The 20,117-nt window shown below is 46.4% G+C and overlaps 1 protein-coding gene across 5 annotated transcripts; it reads left to right on the forward strand.

The window, feature by feature from the left end:
* The first annotated feature begins 9,505 nt into the window (after positions 1-9,505).
* On the forward strand, positions 9,506-19,833 carry zbtb18 (zinc finger and BTB domain containing 18). Of its 5 annotated transcripts, none has more exons than XM_037465003.2 (2): positions 9,506-9,681; positions 14,908-19,833. In XM_037465003.2, exon 2 carries the CDS (start codon positions 14,925-14,927, stop codon positions 16,623-16,625), a length of 1,701 nt encoding a protein of 566 aa, XP_037320900.2. In that variant the 5' UTR covers positions 9,506-9,681; positions 14,908-14,924; the 3' UTR covers positions 16,626-19,833. The 5 variants fall into 5 exon arrangements, with proteins under 5 accessions (XP_037320900.2, XP_037320899.2, XP_037320898.2 ...); XM_037465002.2 differs by lacking the exon at positions 9,506-9,681 and adding an exon at positions 11,656-12,022; XM_037465001.2 differs by lacking the exon at positions 9,506-9,681 and adding an exon at positions 13,421-13,571.
* The last annotated feature ends 284 nt before the right edge of the window (positions 19,834-20,117 follow it).

Genomic DNA, 20,117 nt, shown 5'->3' on the forward strand with positions numbered 1-20,117 from the left:
GCGTAGGAGCCACGACCACTTCACAGCCGCTTTAGTTGAATATATTTTGTTTTTTCTTGTCCCTGTTTGCCTCATTGCGCTGCCCTTATACAGCCAACGCCAGCGCCAGTGACACCGGACGCCTATCAGCCATGAGCACGTAACCCCGTGACATCGTTTGAAAGTCAAATCCTGTTTTTGAGGGGGCGTGTAGGAAATTAGCCTGTTGACAAAAAACACTGAAGCATAAATACTGACATGTGACCGACCGTAATTCACGTGAGAAGAAGATTATTCTCATGTCCTCTGTGGTCCGACCCATCCCGAAAAAACATCTCAACTCATACCGCACCACGGCCTCATGTCCAGTTGTTGTTGTTTATTCGGTCAGTCGGATGGCCGGCTGGAGGTCCCACACAGGGGAGGGCTGCTCCGTGTTGCCCTAGTGGCAGCTCCACCATATGGGAGGGGGGGCGGGGGGGGTGCGGACATTCTCTAAGCCCTGTGGAGGTCCACACACATGGATCTCACAAACAGAGCTAAAGCGCCGTGGCAGATGCCACCTCTGTGGATACAATAGCGCACACACACACACACACACACACACACACACACACAGCCAGATCTGCCCCAACACAACAGCTCCACGTCCAGATGATCAAGCTAATTGAGTCCGACTGCTGGACGGAGATGAACATGTTGTGTTTTGGTTTCAAACTGCGCTTCTGTTTTCAATAAATGTTTTGGAGGGACGTCGGCTTTTCGGAGCTCACGGAAACGTCCGAGAGGATGTTGTGACCTCATTTTCTCTCACTTTTTTTTTTTTCTTTTCACTTTGGTATTGTGCATATTTAAATGCTGACGAAAGTCAAGGGCGTGTTGGTGGCCTTAATGCAGGTTATTGACATTGATTCCAAAACTCTTTGAAGCATTTTAGCATCTTTCCCCCTCGTTGCCTTGGGCGACAGCTACAAAAGTTTCCGTTCACTCTCATCGTAAAGCAAGCAAATGTTTGCAGTAGAAAGAGACACAAAAATCAGACTCTAACTGCTCAAACAGACACGCAAAGTTTGTAACTGTGCACCTAGCGGCTAAACACTGCTGGATGTTTAAATAATCAACTGCGTGCAAGCGGGTTTGTCTGTTAACGTGGGTTTAACAAAAGGTTCTGGTTGAAAAGGGCTTTGGAGGCTTAACTTGAAGGGAAAGTTTTTTCCTTTAACTCATTTGTTGAAAAGCTGTGTGACGATTGGGTTTCCCGGTCTGACCGCCTTTTCAGGAATGTTGGCAATGATATTGTATTATTAACAACAGGAACAATGGAGATGAAAATAAAGAGACTATAACACCTAGATTGAGATGGACCTGAATTCTACTTTAACATTAGCCCCCACACGCACCATTTCCAAAGCACGTCACAGGTTATGGATACAATTCCATGGTTACAGTTCATTGATCAACTCGCAGACAACTTGAAATTTACTTGACACAATGCTTGATTCATCAAAGTGACATTTTTGATCGAATGTACCTAATTATAATTGCTCCACGGGATCTGTGACGGGGCTTATGGGAACAATCAGAAGCCCTCTTTCGCTCATCCGTTTCTCCTTTCACACCTCTTTCTCTTACTTCCCCTCTTCATTTCTTCTATGGTGTGTTTCTTTTTCTCATCTGCTGAAAAGAAGTTGGTTGCAAATTGGTATTCCTGAATAATGAGAGGATGGCTCCCTCCATTTAGCCTGAGGCTTACAGAACTAACATCTGGGCTGTTTGGCAGGCTGGTCACCATTGGCCTTGTTGGAAAGCCTCTTCAATGCTGCTCCAGATGCAGGCAAGGGAGGCCTAGCACACACCGAAGGACACACACAAACACGCACACACAGACACACAGACAGAGTGCACAGTGCACACTGCCGTACGTGCATATCCACACTCACACTGTGCACATTACACACATGAGAGAGGCTGTGCACTCGTGCACACAGAGGCAAGCACAAATACAGATGTGGGAAGAGGAAGATACAGTTAGCTGCAAACAAATACAACACACACACACACACACACACATCCAATCTAATACCCAGATGGAGACAGAGCGGCAGCTGATGTGGTGGGCAGAGCCGGCGCATTGTTGGCACAGGTAGCATGTTCTCAACAGCTGGCGCAGGTTATGCATTCCTGGGAATTGGAGCCACAAGGCAAATGTTCCCTCTGGCTCGGGGGCTGGCGACGTGGCGGGCAGGCTGGCAGGCAACAAGAAATCCAGGAGAAAAAAAAACACACATGGATTCCGAATGAGGTTCAAAAGTACTGTTTGTGCATGTTGATAGTGAGCATCCTTATGAGCAAATGTACAGCGCCACCTTCACGGAGATGCCCGGTAACAAACAAACACACAAACAAAGCATTCAATTTGGTCCCCAGAAAAAAATAATTCAGTATCGTCCATTTGCTTTCTTGTGACTTTGTCTTTGTGTGTGTGTGTGTGTGTGTGCACGTTTTGTTTTGTGTATTAGCCTTTTCACTGCCTGCGGGCTCATTTCCTGCTGCAGCTGTTGGCTCGCTCCTCTGACATCTGGACCGAAGAGAGACAGACAAGCAGGCAGACAGTCAGAGTAGAACACAGGCCACAGTGGCGCTTTTCATTTCAACATCATCTCTGAGATCTCTCAGTCAGGATTTGAGGAGATCACTCCGCTTGCTTGTGCCCTCTTGGCCTGGATTCGGCTGTTGTGCATCTGCAGCATTTATTTAAAGCTCTGTCCGTGTTGGTGTCTCTCTCTCTCTCTCTCTCTCTCTCTCTCTTGTTGTTTGAACGTGTGTTCTGCCTGTAGCAGCTGCAGCTAACCCGACCGTGTATCTGGCCTTTGGCGGGTCTGGTCATCGTTACGTGTTCATGGCAACAAATTAATCGAGAAACTCAGCAAAGAGCTACGTAACATTTCTGTCTGTAGGCGGTGTCAGCTCCCATGAAGCACTGCTAGCCATGTTTCACTGGTTGCTATGGCAGCGCTTGGGGTATTCAGATATCCTTTAAACTAAATAATTCTTATATTACCCCCCCAACACACTCTTTAGTTACATCACAGTCCCACCACAATGAACTGCGTTCCCTTGGGTGTTATGGCCATTGTGAACGATGGAGGACATGAGTCCTTTATCAAGTCCACCTCACAACCTTGACTATTGTACCTGTGGTTATTCTTCTTCATCTTTTTCTTTACATTTATGGCTGGCTCCTCTCTTGTGCACACACACACACATATACATTAATGGAGGCACTAATGGAACTGCTGATGAACTGATGAAAAAAAAAATATATATATACATGTAATTTTGTACTTTTGTGTCAAAGCATCGTTTTTTATTTCCAATGAATTCATAAAGTTTTTTTTCTTTCTGTGAGTATAAGCATCCGGATGTTAGCATTCACCTCAGACATGCATCGCTGTGTATTTGTGTATTTATTTTGTATAATTCTGTTTTCACAAAAAAATAAATTAACACAAAAAAAATTAACTGATCAGCTTTTAAGTTTTATAGTGCTTTGAAGCACTATAAAACGTAATGTGGTTTCCTTAAAATAAGGGTCAATAAAAGTCAAATGTGCTACTTCTATATGATCTTGAGTATTTGCTTGTTAACACTAGTGGATTTTGTTTGAAATGATAAAACAAAACCACTGTATTTGGAAGACATAAGCCGTCCATTGTCCAGCAGGGTTGTTTGTCAGTGACACGACGGCTGTCCAGATGTAGAGTCCGCTCACCACTGAAGTCCCCCCCCCCCCCCCTCCCCCAGCCACGCACACACACACACACACACACACACACTCTCTCTCAGCTCAGTGCTGGGGACGGCCGGCTGGCTGTTGGCTTGGAGGCGCCATTAACCAATTTAGTTTCCAGATGTCCATCATACAGCCACAGCCAAAGCTGCAGAGCTTTGAGAGCTTCACACGGATGGGTGCGAACCCCCCCCCCCCACCCACCCTCGCCCCCTCCTGTTCCCTCCCACCCCCCTCCCCACCCATGCGCACACACACACACACTGCTGAGCTGTGATGTGCTGATGCTCGGGCAGATACATATAGAATGGCGGTGAATTCAGATGTACAAAAGACGCACTCACTTTAACACATCACACACAGTAGAGCTGACTGCACCAGTGCGGCTCTGCTTGCTGCGTGTCTATTTGTGAGTGTGATATTTGATTGACAAGTACACATCCCTGTATAACTGAGACTTGCTTTTTGATCATTTCTAAAATGATTTTCCACCGTCTGGAGATAAGCAAGTTAAATACACAGTTGTTTCTCCTGATGTCTACTTCCCCATGAGACTTTATGAACACACACACACACATACACACACACATGAATGTCTAGAGCGTGCACACAAAACTGGAGCGTGCACTTAGACATATTCACTCTCCTCAAATGGGCAGATGCTGCACCTCTAGAGGCACAGAGACCCAGCAGCTGTTCCCCAGCCAGTCAGATGGGCCACCATTGGTACTTCATGAATATTTTACACTCAGTCAAAATGGCTGAATTCCAGACTCCTTCAACTGCAGCCACACTGGTCCAGATGATCATTAAACTATATGGACCGACTTCCTCCCACTGCCAGCTGAAAAAAAAAAGAAAGAAAACGTTGCTGTGACATCTTTTTTGTATATTCAAGACAATCGAATGGAGAAAAAGTTTGAGTTTAAGGGTCCGACTGCGGAAGTGCACTCAGGCAACGTGTTCCTCATCGGACTCAAGAGCGTTATTGTGTTTCTTTGTGTTTTGAAAGCCAGCACGTTCTTCTTTCTGAGTCAACGCATGCTTGTGTGAAATATTCCAAGTCCAGCCGAAGAGCTGTGAAGGCGTCGCTGGTAAATCCTGAGAGAAGCTTTGGTGTAGGTAGACTGGATCGGCCCGTTCATGGGAGGAAAACGACAGGGACGGAGAAAGGCTTTTCCTGCTGCGCATCTTGTAAAAAGGTGTAAACGGTATTGTTACAGGTAAACGGTCCAGGTGTGGTCGGGGTGTTTGGATCTATTATCGGATAGCTGGGATGCAGAGAGGGGAGAGAGAAGCCCCCCCCCCCCCCCTCCCCCCCTGTACTCTTAGACGTTGCTTCAATCTTTCAATCTGTTTGTGCCTCGGAGGAGGGATTGATCTCATGGCCCCAGAGCTGAGAGTCAAACATCTGTCTGCCTCCCGCCCTCCTCTCCCTCTCCCTCTTCCTCTTCCTCTGTCAGCCAGCCAGCGTCTCCCAAATCGGCTCCCCTCTTGGTTGCCTGTATTAGGGGCATGATGAGGGCAGCTGTGGTACATGCCGGGGAGGATTGAGGGGGGGATCTTGGATGGATGGGTTGATGGTCTCATTGACCATCAACCCATCAGGACAAAACAGGCCAGCCACAAACTGAACCACAGTAAAGTCCTAATTATACTGTATATATTATTTCTTAGTCTTGTCTAATGTTAATAAATGTTCCTCTAATTCAACAAAAAACTGCCTTTTCTATTAAGTGGCGGTCAAGCTAAAGAGAAAAGAAGCACACATTTAAATTCAGAGCAACTTACAATTAATGCAAATAGGTTAAAACTCAATCTGCAAATTTTCCAGCATATTAAAGACCAAATGAAACAATATCAGAATCAGAATGGACTTTATTGGATTTTATGTGTGCTTAAGCGTAGATGGACTTTGACTCTGGTTTTCACATTATTGCGTCCATAAAAAGACACACACTTACCAGGCATGAAAAGGGGATGTTGGATTTTTTAAAATGTTGTGTTGAATGTTTTATTAATAAAGAAATATTTGGAAACTGCATTTATGCTGCATTTCTACACTGAGAAAAATGAGGCACATCATCAATTCAATTCAATTCATTTTATTTTGTATAGCCCAAAATCGCAAATTACAAATTTGCCTCAGAGGGCTTTACAGTAGTCTGTACACATGCAACATCCTCTGTCCCGAAACCCTCACATCGGCACAGGAAAAACTCCCCAAAATATGAAAAAAACCTTCAATGGGGGAAAAAAGTGAAGAAACCTCACCATCAGAATTATCATCAGAATCCCTTTTGCTTTGAAACAGCTGCCTGTGTTAAACACCGTTGAATATGAAAAGCCACTGACAAGTGAAAAATAATTAATTCTGGCAAGGACAGGCAGAGTCTGTGAAGCGTGTACATTTGTAGTGTCTCAGGGATGGCCAGAGGTTTTCTCTGTATCGCTTCTTCTGCCAGATTGTAAAGAGGCTTTTCTCTTTGCTTCAGATAAAGAAATAAACCTGCGCTCTATCCGCTTCGGGGGACTGAAATAAGAAGATGAATAATAGTGCCGTGCACCTTTCTTTCAAGAATGCAGTGAAAAGACAGAACAAACAAGTAAATTGTTGCACTAAAGACAGCGAGCGTTAATCTGTTTTTCTTGAGATTTAATTTCTCACTAACTTACTTTTTTCTATTTCTGAGTAGTTTGATTAAATGCCTGCTTTTCTCATTGCTGTTTAACGTTTTCGTGGCATGCATCATTAATTGTCTCCTATGTATGTGCTTTGGCAGGATATCATTTAATCAGAATGTCAAGCCAACAAAGCTTCAGTGAACTGAATTCAATACGTAGAATAACAGGGGGTAGAGAATGGGATCTACAGCGACCTCCAGAGGTGGGAAGTGGAAAGAAAGTTAAATAAAATACTGCACTTTATATAACTTTATTTAACTTCCTGAAACATGTAATGTATAATATGAAGATGAATTTAACATTTGTTTAAGATCTGAAGAAGGTTTCACTGGTTAAATATAAGAGACGATCTGTGAATGTGTGTCTTTTAAAATTTCTCTCAGTAGAAACAGAATTAAAACGTGAGCACATACGTGTTGTAGTTTGCACCGGATGTTGGAATACAAACTCTGATTTGCATATTGGCTTTTTAATGTATTTTTTTCTCCCTTCTTTCTTTTTTGGAATAGGGAGGATGAAATAGTACAAACATTTCAAACATCAGGCTGGCTGTGCTTATTTGGCATACGCGCACACACACACACACACACACACATGGCTATTATCTGGCATCTGTCAGTGGCAAAACAAGAGGGGAACACAAGAGCTGTGGAAGAAGACGTTTAGAAAATTGCAGGGGAATCTCTTGAGGCATTCACGCACACAGGCAGACACACACGTGCGAGATCTCAGTGCATTCAAGGCCATCGGAGGACCATCTCTCCCTTTGCAGCGTCGTACCTACGTGGGAGCAACAAAAAGAAGACGTCTGCCAAAGAGGCGCCCCCCCCCCCCTACGGCGCTCCTTCCTGCTAGCCGATGAAACATCACTCTAAAACGTGAGCTTGATGTTCAATAAAATCTGCAATCACCGCAGGAGCGGTCGGACCACTTTAGTCGCACCGCTGAAATCAGCTGATATTCTTTTTTTAAAGCCTCTCTCGGGAATCCAATTTGTCCGTAGGCCTCGCTTTTATACGGCGCCTGCTTTGTGAGCCGAGGTGCATTCTCCCGCGAGAACAAGGGGCTCATTGTGATGCTCGGGTTAACGTGGATCCCCGAATTTTTGTAGACACACACACACACACACAACAGGGTCATCGTTCATTTGCATTTTTGAAGCAAGTCCTTCAGCTATGACACCAGATCGTGTGAATCATTACCACACAGGGCTGCAGTTCATCCAGCCATCTATTAGTAACGCCAATTAAACTCCCATTTTTGCAATCGTGAGACAGGTTCCCCCCTTTTTTTCTGGCCACAGAGAAACACATTAGCTTTTCTCTTCTTTACTTCATGCAGGAAACGTCTGCGGCTCTGCGGCACTTCAGGCAGCCACTCTTCATTAAACAAGTATTAAAAAAAAAAAAAAATCTAACCTCAGGCAGAGAGATGAGAAAAATACAATCTCACTTAAACAAACTGCAGGGTCCTATGATGAAGACCACTGGGGTGGTAAACAAGAATATGTGTGTGTGGGGGGGGGGGTTCAGGGAAGACAGACTCAGTTTGTGGTGCCACAACATGTTCATTCAAGTTAGTTTATTGTAAATTGAAACTTATACAGGCCTTTACCACAAAGAAAACATGGCATTTCTTCAGTAAGGCACAGGAAGTTTCAGTTGTGTTGGGGGCGATGCGGTGACGTTTAACCTGTGGTATTCACCCGAGCAGCTGAAAATGTGTAAGATTTGTAGGGCAAATCGCGTTTAATTTCGTGTAAATGTTTACATCCCTGTCTCTATTTTCCCAAAAGAAACCTGCCGTCATTTTCCACAACATCCACAGTCACTAAGTTGTTTTTTCTCCCTTCCGTAGAGCTGACTGACAATCTGACTGCATCACAAACTGAAGGCAGCCATGCATGTAAACTGTAATAAATGCTGGCGGTGTTTGACAGACACTATCATTGCGCAGTGAGACAAAAACAAGGTTATCTTCAGCACATGTATAGGTTTTTATTTATTTATAATACAGCAGCATGCCTCAAGTTAATTACCATAACTGTTGAGTGTAATTCAAAAACACTAATATTCTAGTGCAGGGCTGCATCAAACAGTTATGTAATTATAGATTCATCTGTAGATTATTTTTACAATCAATTAATGAATGGTTTAGCCCCCCCCAAAAAATTCTAGCACTGAGCATTCATTTAAAAAAAAGGCAAACAAATCTCATTTGAGAAGTTGGCAAAATGGAATGACTGTATATCTTGAAATGAAAAACAAATTAGACAATTAGAAAATGGTTTCTGCTTTTGCTGTGATATGCAGTGATGGACTAATCAGTTATGTGCCTGATAGAGTACTACTGCCTATAGAATACTTTCATCGGAATTTAAAGTTCCAAAGTCCCAAAATCATTTAGTATTTACTTTCAGCTCTCCGGTGTTTTATGTCTTTGATTAGCACCTGTATTTCTTTTCTCATACTCAAAGCTGTTATTATTTCATGAATGCAACATTAGGCATTAGCATTCTTGCCTCCCTCTCAAGGTGGTGCACCTGCTCACATCAGCTCCGCCCACACACACACACACGCACACACACACCCCCCCCCCCACTGCTCCGACTTGACTACAATACCCAGGCCGCACCGCGCCGCTCTCCACTCTCTCGCGCTCTCCGCTGCGCCAGTCCGCCTCACTGACTCGCAGAACCAGTTGGTTTGGCCCCGGCTTCTTCTTCTTCTTCTTCTTCTTCTCCTTCTCTTTCTCACGGTGTGTGCTGCCGCCGCCGCCGCTGGTGTCAACCCCTCCGCCGACGAGAGAAGACATACCCCCCCCCACCCCCCCACATACACACACCCTCCTCCGTTCCAAAGGGGAGGGGGGGCGCTTTCCAATTTGCCTTCCCTCGCTTCCTCGCCGGGAACCATTGGTTGGATTTCCCAAGCCCCGAGTTGAGCAGCAACAGCTCGGAAACATCTGGCCCGCCGCAGAGCGCTAGACTCCCCACTCACTCCCCCCCCCCCCCCTCCCATCTCCTCCGCCCCCCTCCCTCCCTCCCTCCTCCTCCACCACCACCACTACCACCACGTCCCCTCCGCCCGCTCGCCTCGGCAGCCTCGTTATGGAAATTAGTCCAAAGTCAATCTAGTTTTTGTCGCCGCGACGGAAAGCAAAAAGGAGGCGAAGAAGGAGCGTTTGACGGGAGGAAGCGGCGCAGACGTTGGACCGCGTTTCGTCCTGTAAGTGTCCGCCTCTTAACACCGGAGTCCGGTTAAAGGAGGCTCAGGAGAGCGAGGGTGGGTTACGGAGAGAGGTGTATGTGTCTATGGGAGGTGGGGGGGGGGAAGAGAAGCTAAACCTTCCTTAGCATTGCTGTGTCGTCTCCGTGCACTAATAGTTGCCATGTTAGCTCGCGCTCCTCTGTGTTTTAGTAGCCGTTGTCATAGCACCGGGGCCTTGCGAACAACTGTAAATAGCTCCATGTTGTAGCCGCTTCGCTTTACTTTTGTTAGCTTCGATCGGGCTAAAGCTAGCTGCCTGGGTCGGTGTGTGTCCGTGTCTGTGTGTGTGTGTGTGTGTGTGTGTGTGTGTTCGTCTTCTGCTTAGAGATGTGTTTTTTAGTTTGTTCGACAACAATCTCACAGCCTGCCTAACATCACTGACTTTTTTGTTGTTGTTGAGTGGTGCTAATTTCCTCCACGGACCCAACAACAACAAAAAAAAAGCTTTGAATGAAGTTAACGGGCGTGTAGGTGTAATCGATGACAAACTTATCGATCACGTTGGAGTCTTGCGCGTGCCGCGGCGGTGATCGCAGCACTGTCACGATCGTTTAATACAATAAAACGTGCATCGCAGTGGTGCATCAGTTGTGTGCAGCGACCCACGGGTTTCTAACGGTGTAATTGTAACTGTTAAATGCCAACTGAAACTCCAGTGCTGAGGTTAATCCAAGTTTAAGTCGTGGGTTTTTATTAACGTCTGAACACTTGAAAAAAACAAAACAGAGCCGAAATGTGAGCCCACGTGAGCTTATTAATAATATGATACAAAATGTCTTGTTTTTGGTTACTAAAGTGTTGACTCACTTGTGAATTTAAAAAAAAAAAAGTGGGCTGATGTTATCTTAGTGTTTGAGGTTACGTTGCTCGACGCAGTTTAAAACGAAGAAAAATAATATAATTTCAGTTCTTTAGCACGACATCAATGTGCGTACAACACTCCGTTGACCTCGATGTTGTATTAAAGGCCACCGGTGTGCTGGAATAGTACTTTAAACTTGATTAAAGGGCGTTTTATTTTTTAGTTTCGGGCACAAAATGAAATTGATAGAAAAACGCGTTTGGTGGCTGGTCGTTCACACGCTCCTCACATGCACACTTCCGCTAAAGCGAAAGTGAAGTGTCTCCCCCGGTCATTAAAGGCTTGTTCGCTCCTTTGTTTGGGATTTGCACTCATCAGGTTCTTTCTTTATTACGAGTTCCCATTGTTTCCTCATTTCATTTTTGTTCCTGTCAGTTGTCCGAAGGGTCCGGCAAGGGTGTGTGTGTGTGTGTGTGTGTGTGTGTGTGTGTGTGTGTGTGTGTGTGTGTGCGTGCGTGCGCGTGTGCGTGTGTGCGTGTGGGTTGGTGAATGAATGAATGAGTGAATGAATACAAGACGAGGCAGCGGCGCTGAACCGAAAAGAAGTGGAAAACAATATCAGCTGCGTGTGTCTGTCAGTTGCAAATGTGCCGTGTTGGCCTTTTGTTTATGGTTATTAGAAGACATGTAGAGGAGGACGGGGCTATTTAAAAATGAGAAAAACATCAACTGTCCCATTTTCCCTGTTAGTATTCTATAGCAGTGAGCAGTTGTTGTGGCATTATTTGGCAAGTGGCAACTCTTTTTCTATTTCCCAAAGAGTAAATCAGCGCTGCATTTAGTCGCCCCGTGTTCGTTTCCCAGAGAGGGAGAGACAAAGTTGCGTGGTGTTGGTGTTGGTAGAATGAAAGAGGAGTCTGGTGGCAGGAGTGTAGAGGAGGCAGCATATGGCTGTAGAAAGAGCACAGCTGGAGGTAGCATCTCCATCTGAGGATGATGTCAGAGCAGCTGACAGGCTGCCATCCACCCCACCACCTCCTCCTCCATCCCTCCACCGCCTCCACCCCTCCCCAGTCCTTTATTGTGAGTCTCAGCGGCAGCCTGGGAGAGTTAGTGCTCTGTGTGTGTGTGTGTGTGTGCGCTCGCTGGGTATGCGTGTGTGTGTGTGTGTGTTTGTTGCTGCCGATCAGCGCCAGTTAGGAGGAGGAGGAGGAGGAGGAGGAGGGAGGTGGTATCTCGTTCCCCCTCCAACATCTCCTCCACTTTGCATCTGTCCCTCGCAGTTTGAACAGCGTGTTTTTTTTTGCCTGCCTCCCTCTTCTTCTTCTTCTTCTTCTTCTTCTTCCTCTTCTTCCTCTTCTCTCGTCTTCTACCCACTCATTGATTCAGAGAGAGCAAGCAACGAAGAGAAAGACAGCGATACACAGCCATTCCCAGCCAGAGAGCCCAGCTATTCTGCTACAGTGGAGTTAATCAAGTTGATGCATACTGCTGCAGGTATCGTCTTGTGCGCCAGTGTGCGTGTTTGTGTGTGTTTGTGAGGCAAAGTGAATAGAGTAGAGGGGACCCGGAGTGGTGGAGTAGTTATTCTGTTTTGTTGTGGGGGGATCTCCGGTGTGCCAAACCAGTGTGAGCGCTGTGTGAAGCTGCTGGTGACTCGTAAACTCGTGTTGGTGCTGCCGGTCCGAGGCGTAATCGCAGTCCGGGAACTCTGCTGGGTTTGAAGTTGTCTGGGTCGAGGGTCTCGACGTCTAGAGGGCTGCATTTAAAACTCTTTTTGCATTTTGTTTGCTATTTGTGGTGCGAGGTGTCTTTTCATTCAGAAGTTACCACTGTGAAAACATTATTTTAAATACATGTATTGGGTCTATTTTTTTAAATATTCAAAAAAGGGAAATAGTCATTAGATCTTATTTTAAAAATTAAAAAAAATAAATATATATATAGACATTTTTTTAATTCATCTCATTTCAGTCAAGACAAATTTAAAAAAAATGTAGTTGATGAATGAACAGAAATGTCCAAATTTAAGCATAAAATAAGCTACTATTTAGTCCTAATCATTTTATCTGTTATTGTTCTTGTTTCTTCAGTTAAATCTAACGCTATGTCAAATTTACTTGAAAGCATGTGCTGTCTTCTTTCTCCTCCTGTCGGCCGGAGTAGAGGAGACTAATTTAGAAGTTGCAGATTTGAGCTGCCTGAATTGGCTAGACAGCTGTAATCGCACTCCCTCCTAGTCTTAATCTCTTTATCTGGCTAGCAGCTGCCATATGGCCCCCGTCAGCTGGATCAGATGTGGGTAAGCCTCCCTCCCCGGCCGTCCCAGCCTCTCCCGCTCCGCCTCTCCCTCCCTGCCCCTCTGCGTGTCTCTGTCAGACCCCTGCCTGAGCTAACTGGCCCGGCCGGGCGACGGGCTGCTGCCCTCCTGAGCCTCCGCTGGCGGCTCGCTCCCCACCGCCACCGCCACCGCCACCACCGCCTTTTATTTTTAGCCATCTTTAAGGATTAGGATTGATGCTGTGACGAGCAGGGCACTTACAGTGATTGTATTGTAAGTCTTCTCCTCTGGGTGGTGGGTGGGGCGGGCGGGAGGGGCCGGGTCGCGGAAGAGGGCAGCTTCTACTGTGGAGCGGATGTGCAGGGTTTTTTCTTGTAAGATTCAGATGGGAAGGAGTGTGCGTGTGTGTGTGTGTGTGTGTATGTGAGTGACGGAGAGTGTGTGGAAGGGGGAGGTGGCGGTCTGAGGAGTTCGGCCGGGCGGGGGGTGGAGGCTTTGAAGGAGAGGGGGGTGGAGGTTGGGAGGTGGTCCACCCATGTCCCCGTAAGCCCCCTCATTTAAAGCAGTCTGAACAAGCCGGAGGGCGAGCGCACACACACACACACACACACACACACACACACACACGCTCACGCTCAGTGTCACACACGGGGACGTTCTTGGTTTGGCTTTATTCAAATGAGGTGATTTAGCTGCTTCGGTCAACTCGGGGCAGAGCGGGACCGATGTATTTTCTCAGACGGGACAAATCGACTTGGTTAACAGGTGGGACTTAAACATCATGCAGATCTCAGTCTCCTCATCGCCTTCTGCCATCCCACACTTAGTCGTTCATTTATTTTATCAACTAGATACATTTCATTGACTTTCTTTTTTTTTTTTTTTTTTTTTTTTTTTTAAGGACACTTTGCGGTGAATCGCTTTACTTTTTTTTTTTATCCCCCTCCCATCGTCCTCCGCCTAAAGCTGGCGATCGCAGGTTAAACAGGGGACAAGCTGTTTGGTTTTCAATTGGCCAGTTTTTCCTGTTCGACTTAGCCTGTGGAGGTGGTTGGTAGGTAGGCTGGTACTATGTGTGTGTGTGTGTGCGTGAGGACAGCGTGTGCAGCTGAAAGCCGGTTACCTAAAAGGGCTGTGCCAGGCCAGGCCAAAGTGGGTTAATAAAAATAACCAGCGTAGGTGCAGCGACAATCCAGGAGTGCAGGCAGAGGAGTTTGAGAGAATCTGAGTAGAAGAAGCTGCTGGTTTACCTGACGTTAAGTCCGTGTCTGGGTAAAAAGGGAAATAGAGATTATTGAAATATTGCTAGTTCTATTTAATTGTATATTGTCCTCAGTCTCCCCCCTCCCTTTCTTTTAATTTACTGCAGATGAAGAAAATCGTTGTTGAATTAATATCAACGATCGGCATCGCTGTACCAACAAACGTGTGCATGACTACAACTATCAGCGTGTTTAAAAAAAAAAAATTGAGCAGAAAAATCTGTGTTGATGCTGTGATTGTGAGTAAAAGAAAATCATGGCTATCTAGTATGAAAACGTTTTAAATATGTTTGTTATATTTGCATTTTTTTAATTTACCTTTTTGGTGATAGAAATGTCTGTTTTCCCATTTACTGACATATCTATTGCTGATGTGTTCTTTTCACTTGTATAGTTTCTTTCAGCATCAGTTATGGATGTGTTTTTGGTCATTTGTCTCCTTTTATGCATCTTATTGCAATTTTCAAACTAAAACCTAAATGGTGACAGGGAGAATGTCATGATCACTTAACTCTTAACTTCTCTTAATTTCAAAATCTCCTTACATAAATAATTTTAAAATGATGTGTTATTTATAGAAAATCTTTTTTTGTCTTTAAATTTAAATTGTCTTTAGTGGGTTTTACTTTTACTTTAACATTTGGTGGTGCCTTTTTTTCCTTTCCATCTCCGCTGAACACTAAAAAAGGAACAAATATTTGATTGAAAATAGAACAACTGAGTTCAAATATTGCAAAACCTCTCTAAAGTCAACATTAGGTGTAAATGTCAAGTCTGAACTCGCATATCTTTTGTCATCCGTATCTAACTTTGACTCTTCTGCCTCTGTGTCTATGTAGGTTATGAGGACGGCAAGATGGAGTTCCCAGACCACAGCAGACATTTACTCCAGTGTCTGAGCGAGCAGCGGCACCAGGGCTTCCTGTGTGACTCCACGGTGCTGGTGGGCGATGCCCAGTTTCGGGCCCACCGCGCTGTGTTGGCCTCCTGCAGCATGTACTTTCACCTCTTCTACAAGGACCAGCTGGACAAGCGAGACGTGGTGCACCTCAACAACGACATTGTCACGGCCCCGGCCTTTTCCCTGCTCCTGGAGTTCATGTACGAGGGCAAGCTGCAGTTCCAGGACCTTCCCGTGGAGGACGTGCTGGCAGCGGCCAGCTACTTGCACATGTATGACATTGTCAAGGTGTGCAAGAAGCGCTTGAAGCGGAAGGCCACGACGGAGGCCGACAGCACGCGCCGAGAAGAGGACGGCGGGTCCAGCTGCTCCGATAAGGCCGACAGCCTGTCGGACGGTTCCACGGGCCGCCCCGCCAGCGCGGACCTGCTGCACAGCGACGAAGAGGAGGAGGCGGTGAAGGCCGAGGGAGGGCCGCTGTGGCTGAGGCTGCCGTCCGCGGACAGACCAGTGACGCCGGCCGTGGCGAGAACCAGCCCGGGGCGCGGCGAGGCCGAGATGCAGGGCGCCGAAGGCCCGGGGGAGGGAGGAAAGCTGCTCTCCCCGGCTGGCAGCCCCACCAGCTCCGCCGGGTCCCTCTCGCAGAGGTCCCATCGCTCGGTGGGCTCTCGCGGAGCGCACCGGGGCAGGAGGGTGTCGAACGACGCTACCGACTGCGTCCTGGACCTGTCGGTGAAGCCAATCGCCGGTAGCAACCACAGCAACCACCACCAGTCCTACTTCAGCGGGGCCGCCACGCCGGACCGCCTCCAGAGCCCGCTGGCCGTGAGGGTGAAGGTGGAGAGGGGCTCCGCTTCGGACGAGGACGAGGAACTGGGAGGCAGGGACTACGACATGGAGCACAGCGGCATCGCCAAGGCGACGGCCCCCAGCGTCAACGGGGGCCTGACCCGCCACGGGGTCGGAGGGCCTCTGTCGGCCCAGCGGAGGCTCGGCCTGGAGGCGCACCTGTCCGCGCTGCGAGAGGCCTCTCTGGCCTCGGAGCTGGAGCGGGAGGACAAGCCCTCGGCCACGGCGGACGACGAGGACATACTGGGGGGCGAAAGCGAGCGCTCCCAGGCCGAGGTGACCGCCATGGACAGCTCCCTGTTGCCGTACGTCTCCAACATGCTGTCGGCGCAACACACCCAGATCTTCATGTGCCCGCTGTGCAACAAGGTGTTCCCCTCCCCGCACATCCTCCAGCTCCACCTCAGCTCCCACTTCAGGGAGCAGGAGGGCATCCGCTCCAAGCCCGCCGGAGACGTCAACGTGCCCACCTGCACCATCTGCAGCAAGACCTTCTCCTGCATGTACACGCTCAAGCGCCACGAGCGGACACACTCCGGCGAGAAACCCTACACCTGCACCACCTGCGGCAAGAGCTTCCAGTACTCGCACAACCTCAGCCGCCACGCGGTGGTGCACACACGCGAGAAGCCGCACGCCTGCAAGTGGTGCGAGCGGCGCTTCACGCAGTCGGGGGACCTCTACCGACACATCCGCAAGTTCCACTGCGAACTGGTCAACTCGCTGTCGGTGAAGAGCGAGCCGCTGGCTCTGCCCAATGTCAGGGATTGGGCGATCGAGGACAGCTCCCAGGAACTGTGGAAGTAGAAACGGCTGGCGGGGAGTGAAAGACAGGCAGTGAGGCATGGAGAGGGAGGGCCGGGAGGGGGGAGGGGGGGGGCTGGCAAAGTTTGATATTTGGGGTTCAAGTGAGTCATGTTCTTGTGTGTCGCAAAATCTCATTCAATTGCACTTTAATAGCACATGAAAATGTTACTACTGACTTTTTGTTTTCGTTGTCGTTGCTGTTCCGGGTAGTTTTGTCGTGTTCTATTTTATTCTGAAATCCATGGCATAAGTTTCTGTTTGGTGTGTTTTTTTTATTTTTTTTTATCGCGTCTTGAGGACACGGGTCGCAGCGAGAACGCCTCGCCTTCTCGAAGAGTTTTTTTCTTTTTTTTCTTGTGTCTCGCCTCCGACGCGTCACTCCGACGCCGGCCAGCGTCTCGGTTCCACCGACGGCAAGCAGCGGCGCATCAGATCAGGTCGAAACACACTGAAGTTAGAAAAAAAAAAAAAAAAAAGCATAACAATACACTAAACGGGTACTGTGATCACCTCGCACACACACGGTTTGAAGAAGTGTATGTGCGCGTGTGTGTGTGTGTGTGTGTGTGTGTGTGCGTGCGTGTGCGTGTCTCGATGCTGCACTACTCTGGCAAAACTTTCACCTGGCGTGCGTGAGTGTGTACGAGTGTGTTTGGCGTGTGTTGATTTTTTTTGTACTGGCATAGAGTTGTCGTTGGTGAAGCGCTCCCCGGCTCTGTGGCGTTGAAGCGGACTGACTGACAGGCGAACCGATGGCACTCATGCAATGCACAGCTTCCTCTTTTTTTTCACTTCCAATCAATTTGAAGTATTTTCTAAAAATGTAAGACCTTTACAAAATTATTATATTAATTATTATTGTTATTAATAGATTTTTTTTCTTAAATCTAGCTGGCAGTCTTTAAAGCATCTCTCGTTGAAAAGGTATTTAATTTAAGGTTGTTGTATATTGTTCTTCTATAGTTTTAGAATTTAAATCAGTTTATATTCTTTTCCTTTTAAATTAATGATTATTATTTTTTTGTATTACTTTTTTTTTGTAATGGGACCTGCTGTTGTTGCATGACGTCCGAACCTGTATATTTTAAAATAAAAATGTGAATTTGCTGTATTACTGTACACATTGTAATTGATCAAATATTTGACAACAGGCTTTCCTTTTCTTTTCATTTCTTTGTGAATACTACTCCAGGGTGCGGCCTGTTAAAAAACTGAATATTGTTCTCACTAATATGGGAAAACGAAATGCATGGACATTTGATTTTGTCTTAAACCTTACGTTTTTTTTGTTTTGTTTTTTTTGCATCGGGAGGGAGATGTTTGAACACTTTTGACAGTGAAGAGTTTTTTGTTTTTCTACGCGTCGCTGGGCTCCTAGAAGAATGTTACCGAATGTGTTTCCGTCAGATGTTGAAGCGACACGATGAAGCATTTTAAGCCTGTGTGTGTCTGTGTGTGCGTGTGTGTGTGTACATGCACTGATCTCTGCGTGTGTGTGTTTATGAGCGTGTGGCTCGGTTGTCACCGGTCAATTCAACCTGCTGAAGATCTACGTCCCAGCACCACTTCCTCCTCCTCTTCCTCAGGCGTTCTCTGGGTGTTGCTTTCCCACCTCTCACGTCTCCGGACTCTAGAACGTGGTTAAGCCGTTTCTTAATTATTTCTGCTCCTCGGGCACTTACTTCAGGTCTGTTGGGTGCAAGTTATGTGGCCCAGACTTTGGCTAAAGAGCGAAGGATAAGGGGGACAAAAAGAGGAGAGGCTGAAACATCTGTCCTGCTGGAAGATAAAGGCCCAGATGTGTTTGTTCCGTACAAACAGCCGAGACGTGAATGCGAGACGAGGTCTGAGCGTCTTAAAACATAATCCTTACTTTACAGATTTGGCCCGCCTGAATGCACCTTTTTGAGCTAAAAGACAGGAAATCTGATTTTTTTATTTTTTCGGAAAAGATGCCTTTTGTTAAAAAAAAAAAACTTTTCTAACGCTATGAAAGTATTTGATACTTTAGCGCTTTAGGGGATATTTGTTGAAACTTGTGCATAAATTCGTGGAATCTATTGAATTTATCAGAAAATAATGTCTTATTACATTTTGATCATGTGAATCATCGTGAATGTTGTGTTTGGAATTTGGGCAACATCAGTTTAAAATTTTACTTTTTTTTTTTTTTTTTGACACCTCCTGTATCTAAAATGTCTTAATTCATTAGAATTTTCAAAGTAAGGGTCAAGCGTTTATACAATCCAAAAACATTTGACTCTGAAAGGTTGAACGCTCCCCCCCCCCGCCCCTCACTCGGTGTGTTTATATGTGCGAGTGCGCGCACGCCCCCGTTGATGTGCATGTGGTGGGTGGGGTGGTTGTGTGTGTGTGTGTGTGTGTGTTGCCCTGTCATCTGGTGGCACCTACAGGCTTTGCCAAGGCAACCGCGTGGGCGCCACTGGGGCGGCTTGCAGCGCGTCGGCTCGTCTCCTCTTCTTCTTCTCCTCCTCCTCCTCCTCCTCCTCCTCGAGACGCTATTTCTTCACTGGCAGAGTCTCTGCATATGTGCTCGCTCCATCCTGCTGTTGTTTTCATCATTACTGCTGTTTCTTTTTTTCTTTTTTTTTTTTTTTTGGTTGCTCTGGTTGTACTTGACCGCCTTAAACTGCTGTAGTCCGGGCTGTTGTATTTGATTTGATTTTTCAAAGTGTGAGCGTGTTGATGGAGTCGTGGGAGCGATGTCGATCGCTCGAGCCGCTGTGAAGGAACCACCCTGAAGAAACATCTCCATCTTTTGCTGTGCTTACTTGAAAACAAAGGGGGAGGGAGGGAGGGGGGGGAGTGGGGGGTATTTTTGTTGAAAGCAAGGTATAAAGATAAAATTAGACCGTTTATGGAAAGACAGATGGGGCAGACTGAGTCTGTTTTGAAAAAGGACAATCACTGTCTGGGGGGGAAAAAAACAAGTGGATTTTGATTCAGATATATTTGCTCCCTCTTGAGATTAAATTTTTTATTTGCTTTTATTTTATGTTCCTTTTTTTCAGATGTAGTCATTTTTAGCTTTGACAATCATAGTTGGGTTGATTTTCTTTATTTTTATTTTTTTCTAAAGGGGAGTAAATTCTAATTGTGTTTAGTTTTGTAATTTTTTGGTGTGCTGTTGTTGACATTTTTAAATTGTGTGCAAACTGCAATAAATTATAAGAATCTTGAAATTCAACTTTCGCGTGAGGTGTCTTTTTTCTTTTTTCATTTGTATTCATATGCTAATGTCTCATTTTTACCAACAATAACTTTGTTTTTACTGATGTTGGAGCTCCGCTTCTTTACACAAACATCTCTAAAGAGGGACGAATCCGAAATGCTGGTCTCACGTGCACAGACACAGAGTTACAGGTTGCAGGAGGTGTTCACATTCTGTTCCCCAGTGACTTGCCATGTGGGTGGAAGTTGTGTTAATGTGTGTGTGTGTGTGTGTGTGAGTGCCATGGCCTGAACACGCCG

Source organism: Pungitius pungitius, chromosome 13 (genome assembly GCF_949316345.1).
Source record: "Pungitius pungitius chromosome 13, fPunPun2.1, whole genome shotgun sequence".
Classification (NCBI taxonomy): Eukaryota; Metazoa; Chordata; class Actinopteri; order Perciformes; family Gasterosteidae; genus Pungitius; species Pungitius pungitius.

Excerpts from the sequence above, each read along its gene's own strand:
- zbtb18 (XM_037465002.2), top strand. The coding sequence starts at position 11,677 with ATGCGTGTGTGTGTGTGTGTGTTTGTTGCTGCCGATCAGCGCCAGTTA. Across the intron at positions 12,023-14,907 it reads GTTGATGCATACTGCTGCAG|GTTATGAGGACGGCAAGATG; the intron begins GTATCGTCTTGT and ends GTGTCTATGTAG.